The 22871-nt window shown below is 63.2% G+C and overlaps 3 protein-coding genes across 11 annotated transcripts in view; 2 read left to right on the top strand and 1 right to left on the bottom strand.

Moving 5' to 3' along the window:
* Nucleotides 1-9366, top strand: part of DGKZ (diacylglycerol kinase zeta) — a 37303-nt gene extending 27937 nt beyond the window's left edge. For all 8 annotated transcript variants that reach the window (XM_004585366.2, XM_058663103.1, XM_058663104.1 and 5 more), the window contains 27 exons: nucleotides 600-656; nucleotides 910-978; nucleotides 2137-2208; nucleotides 2312-2428; nucleotides 2525-2596; nucleotides 2818-2913; nucleotides 2999-3081; nucleotides 3184-3244; nucleotides 3337-3450; nucleotides 3532-3666; nucleotides 4319-4397; nucleotides 4532-4587; nucleotides 4690-4752; nucleotides 4839-4912; nucleotides 4992-5103; nucleotides 5346-5545; nucleotides 5714-5814; nucleotides 5925-6004; nucleotides 6108-6177; nucleotides 6286-6326; nucleotides 6598-6737; nucleotides 7410-7441; nucleotides 7666-7709; nucleotides 8019-8139; nucleotides 8218-8251; nucleotides 8435-8534; nucleotides 8690-9366. In XM_004585366.2, the coding sequence (XP_004585423.2) occupies nucleotides 600-656; nucleotides 910-978; nucleotides 2137-2208; nucleotides 2312-2428; nucleotides 2525-2596; nucleotides 2818-2913; nucleotides 2999-3081; nucleotides 3184-3244; nucleotides 3337-3450; nucleotides 3532-3666; nucleotides 4319-4397; nucleotides 4532-4587; nucleotides 4690-4752; nucleotides 4839-4912; nucleotides 4992-5103; nucleotides 5346-5545; nucleotides 5714-5814; nucleotides 5925-6004; nucleotides 6108-6177; nucleotides 6286-6326; nucleotides 6598-6737; nucleotides 7410-7441; nucleotides 7666-7709; nucleotides 8019-8139; nucleotides 8218-8251; nucleotides 8435-8534; nucleotides 8690-8806 (2340 nt within the window). In that variant the 3' untranslated portion in view covers nucleotides 8807-9366. The remainder of the gene's footprint in view (nucleotides 1-599; nucleotides 657-909; nucleotides 979-2136; nucleotides 2209-2311; nucleotides 2429-2524; nucleotides 2597-2817; nucleotides 2914-2998; nucleotides 3082-3183; nucleotides 3245-3336; nucleotides 3451-3531; nucleotides 3667-4318; nucleotides 4398-4531; nucleotides 4588-4689; nucleotides 4753-4838; nucleotides 4913-4991; nucleotides 5104-5345; nucleotides 5546-5713; nucleotides 5815-5924; nucleotides 6005-6107; nucleotides 6178-6285; nucleotides 6327-6597; nucleotides 6738-7409; nucleotides 7442-7665; nucleotides 7710-8018; nucleotides 8140-8217; nucleotides 8252-8434; nucleotides 8535-8689) is intronic.
* Nucleotides 9367-9519: 153 nt separating this feature from the next.
* On the top strand, nucleotides 9520-12233 carry MDK (midkine). 2 transcript variants are annotated; one of them, XM_058663107.1, is made up of 5 exons: nucleotides 9520-10032; nucleotides 10676-10752; nucleotides 10923-11090; nucleotides 11201-11362; nucleotides 11919-12233. In XM_058663107.1, exons 1-5 carry the CDS (start codon nucleotides 9932-9934, stop codon nucleotides 11942-11944), a joined length of 534 nt encoding a protein of 177 aa, XP_058519090.1. In that variant the 5' UTR covers nucleotides 9520-9931; the 3' UTR covers nucleotides 11945-12233. The 2 variants fall into 2 exon arrangements, with proteins under 2 accessions (XP_058519090.1, XP_058519091.1); XM_058663108.1 differs by lacking the exon at nucleotides 9520-10032 and adding an exon at nucleotides 10316-10421 and having other exon boundaries at nucleotides 11919-12232.
* A 269-nt stretch (nucleotides 12234-12502) lies between these two features.
* On the bottom strand, nucleotides 12503-19962 carry CHRM4 (cholinergic receptor muscarinic 4). Its single transcript, XM_004585361.2, has 2 exons — nucleotides 19851-19962; nucleotides 12503-14730 (listed from the first exon to the last, which is right to left on the bottom strand). Exon 2 carries the CDS (start codon nucleotides 14692-14694, stop codon nucleotides 13252-13254), a length of 1443 nt encoding a protein of 480 aa, XP_004585418.2. The 5' UTR covers nucleotides 14695-14730; nucleotides 19851-19962; the 3' UTR covers nucleotides 12503-13251.
* Nucleotides 19963-22871: the final 2909 nt, after the last annotated feature.

Genomic DNA, 22871 nt, shown 5'->3' with positions numbered 1-22871 from the left:
TCTGCCCACACACCGCCTCTGTGGTGATCTCACCCACCTGGGTGCCACTATCGGCGGCGAGTATGCAGCTGGCGTGTGTCTGCATGCCATGCTTCGGCAGGAAAGCTTCAGGGATGGGGCGGGGCAGGGGTGTTTGCACAGGAGTTCAGGGCTCCCCACTTGCAGAAAGCTTAGTGCTGGGCATGTTGTGAACAAGGCCAGTGCAGAGGCTCCCCCAGCTCCAAGCTGTGAAGTGACCAGCTTCGGGGCAGCACTAGGGGTGGGGAGCTAAGACAGAAACACAGTCCTAGGCATCATGGAACCTGTGTCTAAGGCGGAAGGGAGCAGTCCTGGGCCTGGCCAGCAAGAGGGTATGCAGGCCTGTACCGACTGCCTCTGTTCACCCAAGTTGGTACCCAAGGCAGACAGAAGATTGCATCCTCCCCAGTTCTGGGAGAGGAAGGGAAGGCTACCATGGCTGCGTGCCATCTGGTGCTGTGACGCCTCCCTGGGGAGACTTGGGACACTCCTTACGGGAGGATGGCTCTGGGTGCCCATCCTGACAGTGGTGGCCAGACTTCTGGTCCCCAGGGTCTAACCTGGCGGTCACTGTCTCACAGATAAACTTCCGCTGTAAGCCATCCTTCCGGGAGTCGGGCTCCAGGAATGTGCGCGAGGTAGGCCCATCCCTGCGGTGCTGCAGGGGACCCCAGGGAGCGAGGTCCCCCAACGTGAAGCCAGGCTGGCAGGGCGCCAGGCCTGCCTGGTGGTCCCACCTGCTGCTTTCCGGGTCCCCTGTAGCTCGGCCTCCCCTCCTCACCCAGTGTGCGGGACCACAGAGAGCTGTCCAGAGCCCCAGCCCTCCCTGCTGGTGGGTGGAGGGGCTGGGCCATAGCTGCCCACTCACTCCAGTGATTCTTCTCTGCCCAGCCAACCTTCGTGCGGCACCACTGGGTGCACAGGCGGCGCCAGGACGGCAAGTGCCGGCACTGTGGCAAGGTGAGGGCCCTCCTCTTCCCCCAGCAGCCACGCCAGCATCTGCCTGGGTGCTCTGCTGCTGACCATGGCTCCAGAGCACACAGCTCCAGGCTGAGCAAGGTGGGAAGGTGTGCCCAGCTGGGCCGGAGCCCCCAAGACACACCCCGTGCCGCGTCCCCCAGGGCACTATCCATGGTGGGATCTTTCACTTCCCTGCTTTTGCTACTTTTTTTTTCCTCAAAGATTGATTTTTTTTTTTTTAAGAGTTGTAGAGGGAGGGCCCGGCAGCATGGCCTAGCAGCTTAAGTCCTCGCCTTGAATGCGCTGGGATCCCATATGGGCGCCAGTTCTAATCCCAGCAGCTCCACTTCCCATCCAGCTCCCTGCTTGTGGCCTGGGAAAGTGGTCGAGGACAGCCCAAGGCTTTGGGACCCTGCACCCCCGTGTGGGAGACCCGGAAGAGGTTCCTGGTTCCCGGCTTCAGATTGGCGCAGCACCGGCCATTGTGCTCACTTGGGGAGTGAATCATCAGACGGGAGATCTTCTCTGTCTCTCCTCCTTTCTGTATATCTGACTTTGTAATAAAAAAAAAAATAAATCTTAAAAAAAAAAAAAGAGTTGTAGAGGGAGAGGTGCCTTCCATTCACTGGTTCACTCTTCCAATGGCCTCAACAGGACTGAGCCTAGAACTCTGTTCAGGTCTCCTATGTGGGTGCAGGGCCACCAGCATGTAGGTTTTCTACTTGAACTGGCGCCCATCTAGGATGCCGATGTCACAGGCTTAACCCGCCACACCACAGTGCGACCCCTGCAGCTCTGCTTCTTGTCTGGCCCCTTAGCATCAGCTTGCCTGGTACACGGTCAGCCCTTGGCAGGGGTCAGGGAGGAGGCAGTGGGAGTGGGCTGTGGCTGCCCTGCAGGGCCTCAGCAAAACACAGCTGCACCCCAGGCTTTGCCAGTACCCCTAGAAGGGCATAACCCTGGCCAAGCAGCCTCGGTCTCAGGGCTTATCCTGGCGGCTATGGAAGTGTCCATTTTTTTCTTTTTTTTGTTTTTGTTTTGAAAAGTGCTTAGTTTCCCCAACTGAAAAGAAGTTGGCAACTGAGGGGGATCCTGGCCCTGTTGCCCTAGGCAACCCCCCATGCCCAGCCACCTTGTCCCCCCACCCGACCCCCCCAGGGCTTCCAGCAGAAGTTCACCTTCCACAGCAAGGAGATTGTGGCCATCAGCTGCTCCTGGTGCAAACAGGCCGTGAGTGTGCGCCCCATCCAGGCCCCCGGCACCCGCCCACCCACCCACCCGATGCCCCGCCCCTCGTTCCCTGCTCAGCCTCCGCCCTCCCTCTGTCCTTCAGTACCACAGCAAGGTGTCGTGCTTCATGCTGCAGCAGATAGAGGAACCATGCTCGCTGGGGGTGCATGCGGCCGTGGTCATCCCGCCCACCTGGATCCTCCGCGCCCGGAGGCCCCAGGTGAGTTGTGCCTGTGGCTGTGGCCGCCCCTAATGTGCTGGGGTCTTGCCAGTCATCCACCTTGTCACCACTGCCCCCCTTCCACTTCCCTCACAGAACACCCTCAAGGCAAGCAAGAAGAAGAAGCGTGCGTCTTTCAAGAGGAAGTCCAGCAAAAAGGGGCCCGAGGTCAGCCACAGCGCCAGCCCCGAGGCTGCAGGGGGAGGGCTGGGTGATGCCAGCTCAGCCACGGGCGGGTCCCTGTGGGCTTGAGGGGCCTGTGTGCCGCCAGGTGCGTGCTGAGGGCTGAGCGGGATGCACCCGAGGGTGTGCCAAGGGGGCCGGAGAACCACCCTTGGCCTGCCCAGGAGGGGATGGAAAGGCGCCTCATGGGTCGTCTGTCTCCCAAGGAGGGCCGCTGGAGACCCTTCATTATCCGGCCCACCCCGTCGCCCCTCATGAAGCCCCTGCTGGTGTTTGTGAACCCCAAGAGTGGGGGCAACCAGGTGAGTACCCCTCAGCTTGCTCACCTGTTGCCATGGCCGCACACCTCTCCCTGGCTCCAGTCCCACCCCCGTCCGACACTTGCAGGGCGCCAAGATCATGCAGTCCTTCCTCTGGTATCTCAACCCCCGGCAAGTGTTCGACCTGAGCCAGGGAGGGCCCAGGGAGGCGTAAGTGCTCATGGGGCACAGGGGTGGGAGGGGGCGCACAGCTGGGTCCCAGGCCATGTGTGGCTCCAGTATCGACCCCATTCCCGTCACTTCCCACTCCAGGCTGGAGATGTACCGCAAAGTGCATAACCTGCGAATCCTTGCTTGCGGGGGTGACGGCACAGTGAGTTCTGCTCCTGGGGTCTTGGGGTGCTGCAGGGGGAGCTGTAGCCCCAGCCTGGGGCCCCCTGGGCCTGACCCTGTCTGTGCCTCCAGGTCGGCTGGATTCTTTCCACCTTAGACCAGCTCCGCCTAAAGCCGCCACCTCCTGTTGCCATCTTGCCGCTGGGGACCGGCAATGACCTGGCACGCACCCTCAACTGGGGCGGGGTGAGCACCCTTGTGAGGATCTGTGTGTGGCTGGGCTCGCTGCCAGCAAGGTGGGCTCACTGCCTGCTTCTCCCCTGGCAGGGCTATACAGATGAGCCCGTCTCTAAGATCCTGTCACATGTGGAGGAGGGGAACGTGGTACAGCTGGACCGCTGGGACCTGCGTGCGGAGCCCAACCCTGAGGCCGGGCCCGAGGATGATGGCGCCACCGACCGGGTGGGTCCGCTGGATGACCCCGTGGGGTCCTGGGACTCTGGGTGCTCTCTGACTACAGATGTCGCCATTTCCCCTAACCTTGGGAGTCAGGGCCATGGGCTCTAAGATGGGTTTATTTCAAAGAAAGAAGAGGCAGACCCTTTCCACCTGCTAGTACGCTCCCCAGCTGGGGCTGGGCCAGGCCAAAACCAGGAGCTCAGAGGTTCTTCCTGGTCTCCCATGTGAGTGGCAGGAACCCAAGCACTCAGGCCGTCTTCCGCTGCTTTCCCAGGTGCATTAGCTGGGAAGTGGATCGGAGGTGGAACAGCTGGGACTTGAGTCTGTCCGTATGGGATGCCAGTAATGCAGGCAGCATGTTTACCGGCTATGCCACAGCACTGGCACCCAGATGGGTTTCCATTCAGCCACTGGCAGGCACTATTTTAAGCAGTAAACAGAGCAGCCACCACCTTCAGTGTGTTGGGAAGCAGTGCTGGGACCAGCCAGGCACTCAGGATCCTCAGTGGAGACCTGTGAGACAGGCCTCTGAAAACTGCTGTCTGGGCAGAGCAAGCGTGGGGGCTGCTGGGCAGGCTGTGAGGAGGGGACAGGTGTGAGGCACAGCCTGCATGTTGGGACACAGCCCTCATGTCGGTGCCCGGTCTCTTCCTAGCTTCCCTTGGACGTCTTCAACAACTACTTCAGCCTGGGCTTCGATGCCCACGTCACCCTGGAGTTCCACGAATCTCGAGGTTGGCCATCTCCTGCCTGGGAGGCTCAGTGGGGGAGCGGGCAGGAGGGTTCCCCAGAAGGTCAAGGCCAGCAGCACACGGGCTCCCCATAGCTAACACTCCCCACCCCACCCTATTATCTTGTCTCTATGCAGAGGCCAACCCCGAGAAGTTCAACAGCCGCTTCCGGAACAAGATGTTCTACGCCGGGGTGAGTTGTGCCTGCCACTATCCCCTCAGCTCCTGGGTGCCCCGCCTGGGGGTTCTGAGGGAAGGGGCCCATCCCCACCGCTAAGCCTCCCTGACCCTACAGACGGCCTTCTCTGACTTCCTGGCTGGCGGCTCCAAGGACCTGGCCAAGCACATCCGGGTGGTGGTGAGTGGGCGGGTCCAGTAGGGGAGTGGGGAAAGGCTCCCCAAGGCCCCCCGTGTCCCCCAACAACACTCCATTGGTGCCTCCAGTGCGACGGGACTGACTTGACCCCCAAGATTCAGGAGCTGAAGCCCCAGTGCATCGTTTTCCTGAACATCCCCAGGTGAGGAGGGCGGGCTCCAGGCGTGTCCTGCTGGCCCTGTCCTGTAGGTGCAGAAACCACTGTCCCGTCCCCACCCCAGGTACTGTGCAGGCACCATGCCTTGGGGCCACCCCGGGGAGCACCATGACTTTGAGCCCCAGCGGCACGACGATGGCTACCTCGAGGTCATCGGATTCACCATGACCTCTCTGGTGAGTGCCTGTGAGCACGGCCCCAGGACCAGGGGGCTCAGCCAACATCCCTTCTCTGCCAGGCCCTTGTCTGGCTTGAGTCTCACTGTCCCCGCTCTCTCTGTATCTGCATCGTCACCCTCATTGCCTCTGAGTCTGATCTTCCCCCACTCTGACTGGTCCCCTCTTCTCTGTTCTGTGTGTGGGGGGTCCTCTTCAGCCTCTGGGCCCCCCCCGACCGGAGCCTCCCTCCCTTGTCGCAGGCCGCACTGCAGGTGGGCGGGCACGGCGAGCGGCTGACGCAGTGCCGCGAAGTGCTGCTCATCACGTCCAAGGCAATCCCAGTGCAGGTGGATGGTGAGCCCTGCAGGCTGGCAGCCTCCCGCATCCGCATTGCTCTGCGCAACCAGGCCACTATGGTGCAGAAGGCCAAGCGCCGGAGCACCGCACCCCTGCACAGCGAGTATGTGTCATGCCTGCCCCTCGGGCCTCAGTGTCCCCACACATCCTCATGGCCCAGGGCTGGGAGAGGGATGTGCCCTTCTGAACACCCGTCCGTCAGTCCACAACCGGCCTGGCATCTGGCAGAAGACGGGCCCCTTGCTGAGGCCCCCTCTCCCTGCTCCCGCAGCCAGCAGCCCGTGCCTGAGCAGCTGCAGATCCAGGTGAGCAGGGTTAGTATGCACGACTACGAGGCCCTGCACTACGACAAGGAGCAGCTCAGGGAGGCCTGTGAGTGGCACTGGGGCCAGGAACGGGGTGGGGCAAGGGAGCAGGGCTGGGAGTGGGCAGGGCTGCCAGGTGTCCCGGGCAGGGCCAGTGACAGGCATTCTGTCTTCCAGCTGTGCCCCTGGGCACCGTGGTGGTCCCAGGAGACAGCGACCTGGAACTCTGCCGTGCCCACATTGAGAGGCTCCAGCAGGTAGGATTGGTGGGATAGGATGGCCCAACTACCCCCTCTTCAGGTGTCCCTGCTGGCCCCAGTCCTGTCCCCACGCCACCCCAGGCTCGGCTTCTCCCATCAGGAGCCTGAGGGTGCTGGAGCCCAGTCCTCCATGTGCCAGAAGCTGTCCCCCAAATGGTGTTTCCTGGATGGTGAGTCTGCCCTGGAGCGTTAGCTCCTGGCTAAGCCTGGGGCTGGGGCGACACAGGCCCTGGGCCATCGCAAGGAGGGCCTCATCCCCCTGACCCTTTCTCCTGCAGCTACCACTGCCAGCCGCTTCTACAGGATTGACCGTGCCCAGGTGAGTGTACGCAGCCCCATCACCTCCCACAGGAGGCCCTCCCTCCTTGACCCCAGTGGCACTGTCCATAGGGCAAGAAGAAAGTGGCCAGGGCCAGCTCACCTGGAGAAAGACTTGGTGACTGGAAGAGGCTGGCTGTCCCAGGACCAGGCTTGAGGGGCCAGGAACAGAAAGGAGGTGTTGGGGAGAGGGATGGAGGGAGACACGGTGGTGGTGTGTCTGGGTTGGCTCCCCAGAGCCTTGGCCTTGACCCTGACCTCCTCCCCTCCAGGAACACCTCAACTATGTGACTGAGATTGCACAGGACGAGATCTACATCCTGGACCCCGAGCTGCTGGGGGCCTCAGCCAGGCCCAACCTGCCAACCCCCACTTCCCCTGTCCCCACCTCCCCCTGCTCACCCACTCCCCGGTGAGTCCTGGCCCCGCTCTTGCCCTCCTCCCATCAAGGCTGCCCCTGGCCCCCAACCCCTCCCGTGCTGGCTAGGGAACCTCATCCACACTGCTGCGGGCCAGCCTGAGGGTCTCTCCCCCACTTCTCCCTCTGCCCCCAGCAAGTCCTGTGGTGCTGCTCCCTCCCCCCACCCCCCCTCCCCCCACCCCGTGCCTGTCTGCATACCATGACCTGCTTAACATGCAGCATGTGGTGCCACTTCAGCCCTCCCGGGTGACAGGCATGCACAGGCCCGGCCTGAGCACCCTGCCATGCCCCAACCCCTCATCGCCCTGCCCACTTCTTGCTCCCCACCCTCTCAGCTCTCAGCTGCAGTGTCTTCCCCAGGGGAGCCATCTGCTCTGCGGCCCACCAGTCACACTGCCCTGTCCTGTCCTCTTGGGGCACTCACTGCTGTGCAGAGCCCCTTATTTATTCGTTGTCTCTTGCTGCACTAGACTGTAAGCTCTTTGAGAGCGAGGCCTCCATGTGTCTGGGTCCCTGCTGTACCCCTGGGGATCTCAGCACAGCGACTAGTAGGCACTCAATAAACTGTTGAAAGCACGAAGGGCGCCACCTGTCGGGCCAGGGAGGGTGGCAGGCGGGAGGTGCTGGGGGGCGGGGTCACAGCTCAACCGGCTCTGTTTGCAGGTTGCTGCAAGGGGATGCAGCGCCCCCTGCAGGTGAGGCCGCTTCCTCCCTGGTGGGAGTGATGGGTGGGGGGAGGCTGGCCCTGCATAAACAGCCATCCAACTTCTTTGTGTGGTCTCCCATCGGCGGGCATGGTCACACACTGGCCCCATCCCTGGCACACAATGCCCTGCGGCACACATCTCCCCACACACGTGAATGCACACAGCCCAAGCCTGGGCCCTGGCCTCAGGTGACCCACAGCTCTTCTGTGCAGGTGAGGAGCTGATCGAAGCTGCCAGGAGGAACGACTTCTGCAAGGTACCGGCTCTAGGCAGCAGCCTCTGGCCCTGGGTGCCCTGGTACCCACCGGGCAGTGGGGTCTTTGGACATGTGTGCCATGCAGGTGCTTGGCAGGGTCTCCACAGGGTACAGTCCTGTCCCACCTCGCCCATCTGAGCAGGCCCCACTGGCCGTTTCCACCCACCCCCACCTGCCCATCCCTGGTGTAGCCAGGCGCCCCTGTGGGGATAGAGGCCCTGTTGTCTCCCCTGATACCCCTCGGGGGAGCAGGCTGGCGTGGAACCTGTGGGCAGCACAGCCCAGTCCTGCCCTGCCTCCTGCCCGCAGCTGCAGGAGCTGCACCGAGCAGGGGGCGACCTCACGCACAGGGATGAGCGAAGCCGCACGCTGCTGCACCACGCCGTCAGTGCAGGCAGCAAGGACGTGGTCCGCTACCTGCTGGAGCACAGTGAGTGTCACCCCTGGGGCCGCCGGGCGGGCTGAAGGCAGGAGTGCATGGGCCCCTCTGAGCCCTCTTCCCCTGCAGCCCCGCCAGAGATCCTGGATGCAGCAGAGGAGAAGTGAGTATCTGGGTGGGGCCTGGAGACCTTGGAAACCAGCCTGTGCCCCCCTCCCCCGGATCTGGCCAGTCTCCCCTCCTCTCTGCAGCCCCTTCCTTGCCCCAGGGCCCCAAGTTTCCCCCTTTCTTGCTGATGCCCATGGAAGCTGGGTGGTTGGAGGTTCACAGCACTCTGCCTCCCCAGCGGGGAGACCTGTCTGCACCAGGCCGCCGCCCTGCGCCAGCGTACCATCTGCCACTACATTGTGGAGGCAGGCGCCTCGCTCATGAAGACAGATCAGCAGGTGAGCAGGAGGAAGGGTGCCCCAACACCTGGGTGCCCAGAGTCAGGGAGGGGCCACCTTAAGAAATCCCCAGCTCACTACCCAGGGGTGGGCTCCTCTCCTAAGCCCGCCCTGGGTCCCCTAGGTGTCTGCTCACCCAACCCTTCCACCCTCAGGGCGACACCCCACGGCAGCGGGCTGAGAAGGCTCAGGACACAGAGCTGGCCGCCTACCTGGCCAGCCGGCAGCACTACCAGATGATCCAGCGGGAGGACCAGGAGACGGCCGTGTAGCCTCGAGGCCCAGCGAGGGCCTCCTTGCCCGCCTCACTGCCACATTCCAGCCGGATGGCCACAGGGAGGGACCTGTGCCCCAGTGCAAGAGCCGCCCCCGGAACTCCGGGGAGCTCTTCTGCCGCCACCCCTCCCGGCCTCAGCTTGACCCGGAGGCTGGGAAATGGGAACCGGGGTCAGCCTGCACGGCCGGTGCAGGGGGGCCCGAGCCGGGCCCCTTGGGACAGCAATTGCCCTGTGCGCAGTTCTGAACCCCCCACCCCCGGCGGAGGCGGCAGTGGCCGCGGCAGGGCAGGGGAGACCCGCGGGCCGAGGTTCCTAAGCCCACTGCCGCGTAGGGCCACACGGAGGCCCCGTGAGCTCGGCCCCAAGTCCGCCTGGACCCCACCCTGCTCCAGCCGGCGTGGCCTGCCCGTTGCCCTGCTTGGCACCCGCCCCGGTGACCCTTCTCTGTACCCAGTCATGTCTCATGGACTGTATGGCCGGGGTGGGGGCGGGGCTCCCACGGGTGACATGTTTACAGCTGGGTGCGACTCAGTAAAGTGAATTTTTTTTCCTTTCTGCTTTCTCTCTTTGTGGGGGAAGGCTTCCCGCAGTGGCAGGGTCCCCCACGTTGTCCAAGGGGTGGCCGGGTTCCTGACCTCTGCCTGCGGCAGTTCTGGAGGGGGTGCAGGGGGCGGAGCCGGCTTCCTCCCGCTTCCCGCTTCCCGCTGGGACCACAACAATGAAAGTGAGAGGGAGGTGGAAGCCCGGGCAAGCCACTTCACCCCAGGCCTGGGGATGGGGGCGGGCATGGGGGTGGAGACCCCTGGGGTCACAGGAGCTGTTCCTCCTTCCATCTGTATGGGCCGCTTGGTTGTGCCTGGAACTTTTCAGACTGCTGCTGTCAGTTCTGCAAGTTTTACCAAACTCAGGCTCAGGGATCCTCCCCAACGCGCCCCTCCCGCCGCCTCTCAAACCTGCGCTCCTGGAAAGGCGCGTGCGCCCTAACGCACTACCCTCTGCATTCCTTCCCCCAGGCACTCGGCCAAAGCTGAGCATCTCTTGCCCGGTTAGGGAAGGACCCCGAGGTGGTCCTCCCCCTCCCCAGGCCGTCTGGGAGGTGGAGTGGGACCCCACGTGGGGATGGGCACCCTTGTCCCTTCCCGATCCCTATCAAAGATGCTGCGGGCTGAGGGCGCCCGGCGCGGATGGCCACTAGCCCAGGGTCAGGGGGCAGAGGACGGGTATGGAAAGCAGGGGGCTGGGGTCCAGGGAGCCCGGGGGGCTTAAGAGTGTTGGGGACCAGCAGAATCCCAAGTCCCCAAAGCAGAGGGCACCAGTAGAGGGCAAGGCGAGGGCGCGCGCCGACCCGACGCCAACGCCAGGAAGCCAGGTCAGGTCGTGGCCTGGGGTGTGCGGGGCGGGAGCGGAGGCGGGGACGCCTGGGTCGGGGGCGGCGCAGGTTGGAAGGGAGGGGGCGGGGCGGGTCCTTCCCCAGTGGGGAGAGGCGGGGGGGAGGGGGCGGGGGCCCATGTGACCGGCTCAGACCGGTTCTGGAGACAAAAGGGGCCGCAGCAGCCGGAGCGGGACGGCCCGGCGCGGGAGGGAGCGAAGCGGCGCGGGTGGCTAGCGAGTGAGCGCGTGGTGGCTACGGGCGTGGGGGGCGAAGAGGGAGGAATCGGGAGGCTCTAGTAGAGGCAAGAGTGGGGGAGGATGCTGAGGTATCCCCAGGGAGACACCTCCCCGTGGTGCAGCTCCCCCCCCCAACCCGGGGCAGCCTCCCCGCCACCTGAGCGGCCTGCAAAGTGGAGGCAAAGGGGGAAATGGGAGGTGCAGGCCCAGCGGACCGGGGCCTGGCGGGGACCTCTGACCCAGCTCTCCCCTCAGCATGCAGCTCCGAGGCTTCCTCCTCCTCGCCCTCCTCGCCCTGCTGGCGCTCACCTCCGCGGTGGCCAAAAAGAAAGGTGAAGTGATGGAGGAACGTGGTCGTGGGGGCGGGGAGGGGAGTTGGAAGGGGCCCGGGGGCCCGGGGCAGGTGAGGCCCACTGAACCCGGGAACCCCAGTGAGGGGAGGTTCCCCCGGAGGTCTTCTCCCAGCCTGTTGTGCTGATTCCCCCTGTCCCCCTCAATCCAGACAAGGTCAAGAAGGGCGGCCCAGGCGGCGAGTGCACCGAGTGGACCTGGGGACCCTGCACCCCCAGCAGCAAGGACTGCGGCGTGGGGTTCCGCGAGGGCACCTGCGGGTCGCAAACACAGCGCATCCGCTGCAGGCTGCCGTGCAGCTGGAAGAAAGAGTTCGGAGGTGAGGTGGGGTGCGAGCACCAGGGCATGGGGAGGGGGCAGAGCCGTGGGCATGGGGGGAGGGGGTTGCAGGCTCTCCTGCCCTGACCCGGCTGGCTGTTCTCCCGCCAGCCGACTGCAAGTACAAGTTTGAGAGTTGGGGGGCGTGTGATGGCGGCACAGGCACCAAAGCCCGCCAAGGTACTCTCAAGAAGGCCCGGTACAACGCCCAGTGCCAGGAGACCATTCGCGTGACCAAGCCCTGCACCCCCAAGACCAAAGCCAAGGCCAAAGGTCAGTGTAGGGGTTGGGGGGTTAAGACAGCACTTGGAAGCACAGTAGGTAAACCCGAAGCCTTGGGTCCCCACCAATGAACGGAGGACATCTATACCCTTGGTACCCCGTCTGCAGGGACATCTTGGAGCTGCAGGTACCAAGAGGGTAAGCCCTGAGAAGGTGTGCAAGACATGGTGACCCCTGGAGCCCACCTCCCTTAGGGCTCAGACAGGCTGTCCCACCATGCTTGGCTAGCACTCCTCTAGCCGGCAGGGGGAGCATTTGGCTCTAACTGCTTTTCCTAGCATAGGGAAGCCCTCATAGTCCACCCCGAGTTCCAGCAGCCCCAGTCAGGGGACAAATGGGGCCTGCCAAGGAGAGTCTGGGCCACCTCCCGGGGCAGGAGGTGTCATCATGGCCGCCCAGTCACACCTGCTTCCGGCTCCGTTATCCAGAAACCACTAGGGGGCAGGATTTTCCTAGTGTGCCTGTGTGTGTGTGTACAGGGGGTGGGTCTCCACGGAGACCCCCACCCTCTGCTAATGCTGAGTTCCTTTCTTTTCTTGTTTTACAGCCAAGAAAGGGAAGGGAAAAGACTAGACCGGCTTCTCCTGGGGCCCTGCTGCGGCCTCCTGAGCTGTAACCCAACAGTGCCTTTTGTCTCTGCTTATTAGCTTTATCAATCACACCTGCTTCTTCCCGTCCCTTCCCCCACATAGCCCCCCAAGTGCCCAAAGTGGGGAGGGACCAGGGATTCTGGGCAGCTTGAGACCCCCTCCCAAGGGAGCTGACTCCCAACACCCCCTCTTGTTTTCCCCACCACGAACTAAGAAGACAAATAAACCAACTGTTTTCCCAATAAAATCTTTTTCTTTTTAATATATAAAAGCCCCTCCCCCGGGGAGTCTGCTGTGGAGTTTAATTTGCGGGGGATGGGAAAGGGAGCGGGGAAGATGGTGACAGGGATGGGTGGGTTTAAGGCCTGGGGGGCTTTGGCAAGTGCTCCCCAGAGCGCATGGAAAAAGCAAAGATGAAGGTGCTCTGCACCTCCCTAAGCCTGCCCCCGGGGAACCTGCAGAGCTGGAACAGACTGAGACCTCAGCCCCTCCCACCGCCAGGCTGGGGAGATGGGGGTGCCAGCTCTGCACTCAAGTGCCCTGACCTCCCTGGGGGCCCAGGGCATCCCTCAGCTCTGTAGGGGATGATGGGAGCCCAGCCCACCACCCTTACCCCTCCCGGGCCTGGGCCATGCCCTCTCCCTGGGAGGGGGGCCTTCAGCCTAAGCTGGCCCCTGGGCTGAGCCCAGAGCTGCAGGAGGCTGAGACTTCCTGAGTTGAACCTCCCGTGACATCACCCTCCCCATCCGGAGCCAGGCTATTTCTGCCCCTGCAGAGAGATTTGGGGAGAGGGGTCAGGGGAGGTTGAGCCCACATGCAGGGTGCGTGGGGGGGGGGGTGACGGGAAGCACCGATGACAGGAGGATGGGGGACCCCGCCTTTCCGCTCCTTTCCGGAGCCCCGCCCCTTGGCTCCTCCACACACCCCTGTCCAGATGTTTATTCCCTTGGCTCTGCCTGCGGCTAGACGCCATGCAGCAGGTGCCCGCTTGCTCCCGCCCAGGCCAGTATGCCCTGTGCTCTGAGGCTGGACGATGGGCCAGGGAGGGGTCCCAGGTCAGACACTCCTGGGGGCTGCCCCTGCTCAGCCTGAGCAGAGACCTGGTCCCTGAATGCAGCTGGTACCTCCTGGGCTCCTCGAGCCCTCCATCCTCTTCCACAGCCTTGCAGCGCCCATAAGAGCGGGGGCTCCAGCCATCTGCCCCCATGGCAGGTGAGCCTGGGTCGCGGTGCGGTCCCCCAGCCAGCACACACATGCGACACCAGCCCCTCCTAGGGCTCTGCTGCCTGCCTACCTGGCGGTGCCGATGTTCCGATACTGGCACAGCAGCAGGTGCCGGAAAGTCTTTTTGAAGGTGGCATTGCAGAGCGCGTAGCAGGCAGGGTTGATGGTGCTGTTGACATAGCAGAGCCAGTAACCAATGGACCACACAGTCTCGGGGATGCAGCTCTGGCAGAAGGTGTTCACCAGGACCATGACATTGTAGGGCGTCCAGGTGAGGATGAAGGCCAGGAGGATGGCGAAGATGGTCCGAGTCACCTTGCGCTCCCGAGCTGCCATCTGCCGCTTTTTGCGCACTTGGTTGCGAGCAATGCTAGCGAACTTGCGGGCCACGTTGGCAGCCGGGCGCATGCCAGCCGGCGTGGCGGGTACGATCTCAATGGCTGTTACACACTCATTGCCTGTCTGCTTTGTCACAATCTGAATCTTGGACCACTTGGAAGCCGGGTTGAGGGTCCTTGGCTGCAGGGGCGGGGCAGACAGGGCAGGTGTAGTGGCCTCCGTGGCAGTGGACAGCTCCGTGGGTGGCCGTTCCTTGGTGTTCTGGGTGGCGCTGCCCGAGCTGGATTCATTGGACGTGTCCTTGTCAGCCATGGGGCGTGGGGGTGGTGGCAGGGCAGGCGGAGGGGCCTCCTCCAGCTTTCCATTGCGCAGCTCCTCCCTGGCCACTTCCCCAGGCGGTGGGGGCTTCTTAACACTCTGTTTCATCAGGGGGCTTTTGAGGAAGGCCAGGGTCTTGGCCTTCTTCTCCTTGGGGCCCTCGGGCCGGTGCTTGTGAACTCGACTGCGGCTGGCCAGGGAGATGTGGATATAGAGAACCGTCATGATGACCACGGGCAGGTAGAAGGCGGCGATGGCCGTGCCAAAGGTCACTGCCGGGTTGGACAGGAACTGGATGAAGCACTGGTTGTCCGGCACGGTCCTCTTGCCCACCACAAACTGCCAAAACAAGATGGCAGGCGCCCATAGTACAAACGACAGGACCCAGGCGGCTGCGATCATGAGGCCAGCCATCTTGGTGGTACGGCGGGCAGGGTAGGTGAGGGGCTTGGTGACGCAGAAATAGCGGTCAAAGCTGATGATGAGCAGGTTCATGACGGAGGCATTGCTCACTACGTAGTCCAAGGCCAGCCACAGGTCACAGACCACGGCGCCCAGTGGCCAGTAGCCCTTGATGATGTACACAGTGTACAGGTTCATGGAGAAGGCGCCAATGATGAGGTCAGCGCAGGCCAGGCTGAACAGGAAGTAGTTGTTGACCGTCTGCAGCTGCCTGTTGACCTTGATGGAGAGCATCACCAGAATGTTGCCCACCACGGTCACCAGGCTTAGCGAGCCCGTGACCGTGGCGATGAAGACCACCTCCACCGTCTCGTAGCGGTTATGGGCTGACGTGACCAGTCGCACAGACTGGTTGCTGGAGCTACCATCGACTGGGGTGAAGTTCGCCATTTTGGTGAGTAGCAAGCAGGAGAGCGAGGGCAGCAACTGGGGGAGGAAGGAGAGAGAAGGGGATCAAGACTGGGGCGGATGCGGGGGTCATGAGGAGTCCAAGACACAGGAACAGCAGGTGGCAGCACTGGAGAACTTTCTCCTATCCCTCCCTGGTTGTTCATGCAAGTCATTGCTGGTTAAGATCTTACCGCGGGGCCCGGCGGCGTGGCCTAGCGGCTTAAGTCCTCGCCTTGAACGCTCCGGGATCCCATATGGGCGCCGGTTCTAATCCCGGCAGCTCCACTTCCCATCCAGCTCCCTGCTTGTGGCCTGGGAAAGCAGTCAAGGACGGCCCAATGCATTGGGACCCTGCACCCGCGTGGGAGACCCGGAAGAGGTTCCTGGTTCCTGGCTTCGGATTGGCGCTCATCGACCGACCCGTTGCGGCTCACTTGGGGAGTGAATCATCGGATGGAAGATCTTCCTCTCTGTCTCTCCTCCTCTCTGTATATCTGGCTTTGTAATAAAATAAATAAATCTTTAAAAAAAAAAAGATCTTACCATGTGCCAAGCATGTCCCTGTCCTCACAGAGTGTATAGTCGTGTGTGTGTGTGTGTGTGTGTGTGTGTGTGTGTAGGAGACACACAAGCACAGGAACCTCCCCTTCCCACCACCCAGAAAATAAGGTGGGATGACGGCAGCATGAGCGAGTTGGGAGACGTGGCAGGCTGGATGACCGGGGGAGGCCTCCTCCAGAGCGGAATGTGAGGACAGCCATGTGCACCACAGTGGCCCAGTCAATGGCAATGGCAGGTTGGGTGTGCGGGCTGGGACAGAGGCAAAGGAAGAGGTGGGGCAGGGCATGAGTGACCTCGGGGCCAGCCCACGGACCCGGGGCACTGGCAGGAGATGGGTTTGCATTCACATCCCCCTAATCCCTGGTCATTTCTGTTCCCCTGTTCTGACAGAAGGCACGGGAGACCCTGGTCGAAGCATTTATTCAGCCATTTATTGCTGAACGACCTAGCACCGACTACACTGTTTACAGTGTTAACTCATTGGGTCCCTGCTAAAAGCCCAGGAGACAACTGCTGAGTTGTTTTGTTTTGTACTATTTAGAGATGAGGAGACGCGGTGCAAAGATGTCAAATAACCTGACCCAGGTTCCAAAGCTTCTGGCCAGTACGGTGACGGTGACGTCTGGGGGAGCAGGTGAGAAGAAGCAGTCCCACCTTCCCAGGCAAGAAAGCTACAGGCACCAGGGGGCAGAGGAAGGAGGGCAAAAAGCTGGACCCCGCCCCCTCACACGTCGGGGGGGGGGGGGCGGGGGGGGAGGAGCAGAGGTGCCCAGCAGCGGGCCTGGGGAGGTACCTGCTGCTGCTGGGCATCCCCTCCCCCACGTTGAGACCCCACCCCCACTCCGGGGTCTGAGGGTGCAGCGCAGGTGTGGCTGAGAACTGTTAAGCCTACAGGGCCCACTGGCTGAGGAAGGATTCATGCGCCTTCCCAGGCTAGGGCCAGCCACCGTCTCCCAGAGCAGTGACTGCAGCCAGGACATCCCCAAGCCCCAGCCCAGGGCTCCTCCTCCCTTCCCCCTGCTCTCCTCTCCAGTCTTCCTCCCCCTCTTCCTTTTCCATCCATGTGAGGAAGGCCCACGCCCAGCAAGCGGCTCCAGGGCAGTAGCGCGCAGCCCAGCCTCCTTCACACCGCCAACACACACCCCGGCGCACATACGCACACAGCCCCATCGCAGCCACGCGCACGGTAGGATGCGTAGTGCTGTGCGTCTGTGTGTGACAGAGAGGAAGAGAGGGCGGCACGAGGCCCCTATGCCGAGGCAGCAGCACCAGGTTCCTGGGGTCTGGGCTGCTGGGAGTCACCGTGTACCCCTCCTACAATCTCTCGTTTTTTTGGCAAGCTAGAAGCTCTGAGCTGCTTGTAGGACCAGTCACGTGACAGCCTGGCACCCAGGCCAGGGTAGTGGCAAGACCCCCTCTGCCAGGTACCCAGGTGCAGACCCAGCCTCCTGGAACTGGTGGTCACAATTATTCTCCCAATCATGAATCCTTGGTTCACAGGAGAAGCAGACAAGGGGTGGCGACACCTCAAGGTCAAGCATGGAGTCAAGCTTCGAGAGCTTCCAAACAGAAGCTCAAGGGTCACCCTTTGTGCAAGACTGTCACCCCAGCATGGAGAGGTGTCCTCTGCTCAGTGCCTGTGAGCAGGTGCTCCCATGCACTGGGTGAGCAGGGATCTGTCAGGCAGCCGCCAAGAAGAGTATCCTGTGGCCAGCTACAGGCCAGCTACAGGGCAGCGCGCAAGCAGCAAGGCGACAGGTGCCAGCTTTCACAACATAGGAGCACTTGTTTACTGAGTGCTTACCCAGGTGCATATCAGGTCTCTCTCTCTCTCTCCCTCTCTCTTTCTCGCTCTCCCTCGGCACCTTCTATGGCCTGAAAAGGTAGGTACTGTTAGCACCCTCAGCTGCTGACCGTGGGGAGAGCCCTTCACAGGTGGGGGACTCCTTGAACTTGCCTAAAGTCACTCAGGCCTTGTCAGCCAGGGGCAGGGACCCCCACCCCCGTCTTCACTGCAAGGTGCCTCTGCTCAGAGATGAGGGCCTGTTTCTGGTCTCCCATTCTTAAACCCATACAGTTGGGAGTGGCGCTTTGGTTCAATGGCTAAATCTTCCCTTGCAAGCGCTGGGATCCTATATGGGCGTTAGTTCGTGGGTTCATATCCAATCTGCTCCACTTCCCATCCAGCTCCCTGCTTGTGGCCTGGGAAAGCAGTCGAGGACGGCCCAAAGCCTTGGGACCCTGCACCTGGGAGACCCTGCACTTGGGAGACCCGGAAGAAGCTCCTGGCTTCGGATCGGCTCAGCTCCAGTGTTGCAGCCATATGGGGGAATGAACCAGTGGATGGAAGATCTTTCTGTCTCTTCTGTAAATCTGCCATTCCAATATAAATAACCTTAAAAACATTTTTTTTAAAGCCATACAGTCCAAGGATCCCTTTGGTTCCTGCTGGCTCCTCCACTTTCCAAAACACAAGCTTCTTCCCGTCTGCCTAGGGCCAGGCTGAGCCGGCACAAAGTGGAACTCAGTGGTCTGGTTCCTGTTCTGAGCCTGCTGCGGGGAGCTGCGGGTGGTAACGGGTTCCAGCCGCCTCTCCGGACGCTCGCAGGCATCCTAACCGCAAGCTCCTCCCGGGTGTGGGTCCTCAAGCAGCGGTCGCTGCCCGCCTGGGGTGGTGCGCACCGCTAGATGGCAATGTTGGTCCCTAATGCCAGTTCCGGACCTAGGTCGCACCACTGCCCTCAGTGCCAACGCCACCACGAATCCCGAGGAGCCCCGCCACGCCCACCCCACCCCCAGCAGGGTCTCTTGAGTAAGAGACGAAAAGAGACACGTGTGTGTGTGGGGGGGGGGCGGGTAACCTAGCTACTTCTTTCCCTCGCCAAGGCTGCCCCGGCGCTGCCCTCCGCACCGCGCGGGGTGCCCGGGTTGGAAAGTTCAGGGCGTCCGACTCCACTCGGCCTCAGGAGAAGCGCGCGTGGGCGGCAGCGACAGCGCTCTGTTTGTGTGTGGCTGCGCGAGTAGACGCGAGTAGCTGGCTGGCTGCGTCTACACGCGTGTGCGCCCGGCCACGCCTGGAAACCAGTGCGTCCGCGAGCGCGTGAGCGTGGTCCCGCCATGTGGACACGTGCAGGTGCCTGCGTGTGCGAGCCCAGGGGGGTGGGTGGCGTCTCCTCCCTGGGAACTTGGGTTACAGAGCTGCGGCAGGGTCCAGAGCGGGTGCCCAGTTGGGGACTCACTCTAGACCTTAGCCGTCGGTTGGCCGACATCCCGATGGCGCCCGGCTCTGCGAGGTTCAACGATCGAGGTCAGCCCACGCGACGGGTGGCGGTAGACACCCGACTTTGAGACCCACCGGGTTTTACCCTAGACGGGTCCCCGCCCAGACATGGCCGTATCCCTCAACCGTGTGGCCGCGGAGTCGCAGCCTTGCACCTAGTTCTGTCGAGGGTCCGCTGCAAGAGTCGCCCCACCGAGCCTCCAGGGACCACGGGCTCGGCCAGCAGAGTGGGCACTGGCAGTCCACCACGTATCCTATCGGGGAGGCTCGGCGGGGGGCGGGGGAGATGAGGTCCTTTCCTCACTGTGCAAACTGAGACCACGTCCTGGGCGACCCCAGCGGCCGAGGCTGGGCCGGGTTCTTATAGCCTCGGGCTGGAGCCCCCCCCGAAGGCCGGGCTGGGGCTTAGCCAGGCGCCATCTGGAGCCTCCGCCCCGCTTCCGCCGGAGTCCGAGGGGCCTTGGCTCCCCGGTGCCCCGCCCTCCCACCACCCTCTTAGCACGCAGTTCTCGAAGCCGCTGGGCGTGGGCACCGCGCGGCCCTGGGGGTCTCGAACCCCTCTTGTCCCTCGGCAGGCCGAGCGGCGGGCCATGGGGTGCTCTGGGAGCCTGTGAGGGTGCCTTGGGGCGTAGGTCCTCGGATTTTACGTTCGCTGCAAGGCCGCTGCCGCTGTGTCTGTCCCTGGGGCAGGAGGGAAGACTCCAGAGCTGCGGTGAGGGAGAGGGGCGCAGGGGACAGGGCACCAGCTTGATGCCCGACCCTTCGGCCCCGCAGCGGCTGACAGGCCGGGCTACAGCGTGGGGGGGAAGGGCTGGCCGGGGCGCTTTCCGTCGGGGCTCAAGGTCGCTGATGGAGGACTCCCGTGGCCGGAGGGGCTGGTAGCACCCGGGCCAGGCAGACAGCAAGAGAGGGCGGAGAGGCCGGCGGGAAAGGGGCTCTTCGGGGCTCCAGCACCGGCGTCCCCTGGAGCTGCTAACGGAAGAACGGAGCCCGGGGTCCCGCCCCCGACGGCTGCCCCAGGCTCTCTGGGGGCTGGGGCTTTGCCATGCCCGATCTCCTCCATCTCCTGAATGCCCGTCTCTCCCCAAAGGCACACCTGGAGAAGGCTTCGGGCGACCCTGGGCCTTTCGTTAGTGGGGACCCCCCACCTTCGGCCCCGTGCCGCTCCCAGCACCCCGCCAGCCCCTGAAGACGTCTGATGTCCTATCCCAGTCGGGTGCACCTGCGGGCGTCCGCAGAGGGGTCCCAGCACCCCGCGCCCTTCTCCTGCCAGCCAGCTGCCCCCCGCCCCCGCGCGGCCGTGAAGTCCACTCACCCGCCGCCTCTGCCCCGGTTCCCCCTGGCGCCGGACAGACGGCAGGACACAGGCGAGGCCCGCGGGCTGGCGGGGCGGGCGGCCGGGCCGAGGGCCGGGGGCGGGCACCGGGTGCCGAGGGGCGGCCCCTGCTCCGCCTGCAGCTCCCGGCGCTGTGGCTCCGACTCGCGCTCACGCTCGCACTTTTCCCCGAGCCGCGTGATGTCACGAGGAAGCAGCCAATCGTACTGGGGCCGCACCGCCCGCCCCGGGCCGGTCACCCAGCGGCGAGGCGCCGGGGGTCACCCCCGGGCGCTTCGGAGCCCCCCGGCCGGCTCGCGTCCTCTCCCCGGCGAAGGGCGGATTGCTCCTCGGCCGCTCCGGCCCTGGGCGGGCAGCAGCCCCGCAGTCGCCCGCCCGTGCAGAGGCGCTGGGGGGGACTCTGCCCTCCAGGGGGTGGGGGTGTCCGCGTTGTCATGGGGACGCGCGCCCCCTCGCGGGCCGGGGAGGGAGCTGGCAGCCGGGGCTGGCTGCGCTCCCGGCCTCGGTCCTGACCACGCATGGGGACCCCGGGGTGTTTGGCTGTAAAGCACCTCTTTCCATAGCCCCGCTCGTGGACTGAGCTCGGAGACGCGAGTGCTGGACCCTGACACGAAGGCATGGGTGGGTGGCGTGGCTTCTTGCTGCCCGGGTTCCGTCGGGGCCGAGCTCCAGGAGTTTCCAGCCTTGGGGCTGAGCGTTGATCGACCGCAGCCCGAGAGGAGGGGCGCCGTCGGACCTGGGGAGGCACTGCGAGAAACGGACCAGACGAGGGTCCGCCGGGGAGAGGAGGCAGCCTACCGGGCCCAGGCAGGCACCCCGCCTGCCCGAGCCAGGCCGGCGGCTTCCCAGTTCCCGCGCTCCGGGCTGGGCGAGGAGCAAAGAGCCGCTCTTCCAGGACCCATCGGACCGATCGGACCCAACGGAAAGCGAGTTTACCGTGTATGTGTGTGTGTGTGTTGGGGTTTGGGGGTCGATCCAGGTGCCCAAGGTCACCCAGGGCGGGATTTGGGACAGGACCCGGGAGGGAGAGCGGCCAGCTCCGGATCCTCGGCCCCGCCCGGCACTACCCAACGTGGGTTTCAGCACCTCGGAGAGCTCCGCCTCGGCCAGCAGCCCCGCAGCCCCCGCGCAGAACTACCACCGAGGCACCCGCGCTTCGGTTTTGGAGACGTAACTTCATGGGGGCACCCCGAGGCCTGTCACCCAAAACTGCGACCGCAAACGCCCGACCAACCTTACGACGGCTGGTCGGTTCTTCTTCAGGAAAAACAACTCGAGTCCCGCCCCGCCTCCACCCTCCCTCCAGGGCAGGCGGGCGGGCGGGGGCCGCAACGGGGCGCTGGGGGAGGGTGGAAGAGGGGGCTGGGAGCAGAGCGAGAGTCCGCGTGCCAGAGCCCTGGCTGGAGGGCTCTTCGAGCGTGCTCCGGGAGAGCGAGGCCCAGGGACTGGAGCTGGCTGGCCAGTTTAGGAGAAGCCCCCTTCAGATCTCCCATGATCCCCAGTCCCTGGGGTGGAAGAAGCCTACTGTTCTTGCCCTACTACACCGGGTTCTGCACCTGTTCCACTTTGCCATATCCTTCCCAGGGTCCAGGAGCTGGGGGGCCGATCCTGGAAGGGTGCGACAATGTGCATGTGACAGCAGACTCCAGGGACTGGAGTTCACAAAGCCCAAAAATGCTTGCAGCCACAAGCTGGGACACTTCCTTCACCAGCCCTGCCGCAGGCTGAGGCTAGGACATTCTGCCACTGGCCATGCCCAGAGTGCAGAGCTGAGCTGGAGACGTGAGACTTGGTTGAGTCAACTGAACTCTTTATTTCTTCATCTCCAAAAGGAATTGCCCAGTCCTTGCCCCTGCCCAGCTTCACAACCCTGGGATGTGTGAGGGCCCTGCAGAAGTTTAACAGCTGGACAGTTCTGTCACAGGGCACAGGAAGAGGGTTGGTGTTGAACAGGCCTCCTAACAGGGAGGAGGCGGAGTCCGGCCCTAGTGTCCATGTCATCCTTGATGTGTCCTCCTCGTGTTTCCAAAGGACTGCTCGGCACTTCAAGGTCCCAGGGCTTCTTCTACACCTTGGCTACACCTTCCAGTTACCCGTGGTGTGCTACTCTCTATATGCCCAAGTTCGAATCCTGGCTCTGTCACTTAGGGGTGTGCAACACTTCTGAGAGGTTTTGGAGACAGAATTTGTAACCACTCCTCTGTTCATTGTTTAGGTTCAAAAAACCAGTAGTCCCTCCTGGGACACCAAGCATTCTCCCCGCTGGCTGCCAAGGGGAGAGTGGGTGGGGTGGGGGTGGGAGGCTCCCTTCCTGTACGTTGCAAGGCTCTGTAAGATGCCTACCACAGCCTCTCCTGTGCTCCCCGAGTGTCACCTGAAAACACTGTGCAGGACCAGTCCTGCATCCTACCGTGAGAGGAAATGAAGCCCAGACAGGCAAGTGGCTTGCCCAAGATCACACAGCTAGCTAGCGTGTCTTTTAGTTAGTTCAGAGTCCCCTGCTTTACGTAACTTCCTGGAGAATCTGAGAGCTCCTACAGATGTCATTCTTCACACTGTGTGCCCACTTCCCTGCACTGGGGCAGACCTGGCACTGTGCAGGTTCTCAGGCACCCTGGGGACAAAGGGAGGGCTGGTTGCCAGCAGCATGCTGGGAGAGGCGCACACCCCTCTTGCACTCCCCAGCTGGCTCCAACCTCGGCATGGTGGCAAGGCCCCATGTACACAGCAGGATTTCTGGCACTACATGGAAGACAGCAAGCCCTGGGAGGCCTGGCAGCCGGTGAACGGCACCTGGGTGGACATCAGTGGATGGAGCCATGCTCCCTGGTTGCCCGCACTGCAGTGGGTCCTTGTCTTCGGCTAGTTCACCACCCCTCAGTCCTGCCTGCCACAGGAAGGCTGGTACACCCAGAAGCCGCTGGCAGCACAGCTGGTAGTCCTTATCTGCTCAGCTTCTGCTGCGGGGTCAGGTTTGGTCCCTCCCCCCACGCCATCAAT

The sequence above is a fragment of the Ochotona princeps genome, chromosome 4 (genome assembly GCF_030435755.1).
Source record: "Ochotona princeps isolate mOchPri1 chromosome 4, mOchPri1.hap1, whole genome shotgun sequence".
Taxonomy (NCBI): Eukaryota; Metazoa; Chordata; class Mammalia; order Lagomorpha; family Ochotonidae; genus Ochotona; species Ochotona princeps.
The sequence above is the reverse complement of the archived record's forward strand: the minus strand, read 5'-3'. Positions and strand labels throughout refer to the sequence as shown.

Coding starts and splice junctions, on each gene's coding strand:
- CHRM4 (XM_004585361.2), bottom strand. CDS start 14,694: ATGGCGAACTTCACCCCAGTCGATGGTAGCTCCAGCAACCAGTCTGTG.
- MDK (XM_058663107.1), top strand. CDS start 9,932: ATGGGCACCCTTGTCCCTTCCCGATCCCTATCAAAGATGCTGCGGGCT. Junction 11,091..11,200: donor CTGGAAGAAAGAGTTCGGAG/GTGAGGTGGGGT, acceptor TTCTCCCGCCAG/CCGACTGCAAGTACAAGTTT. Junction 11,363..11,918: donor GACCAAAGCCAAGGCCAAAG/GTCAGTGTAGGG, acceptor CTTGTTTTACAG/CCAAGAAAGGGAAGGGAAAA.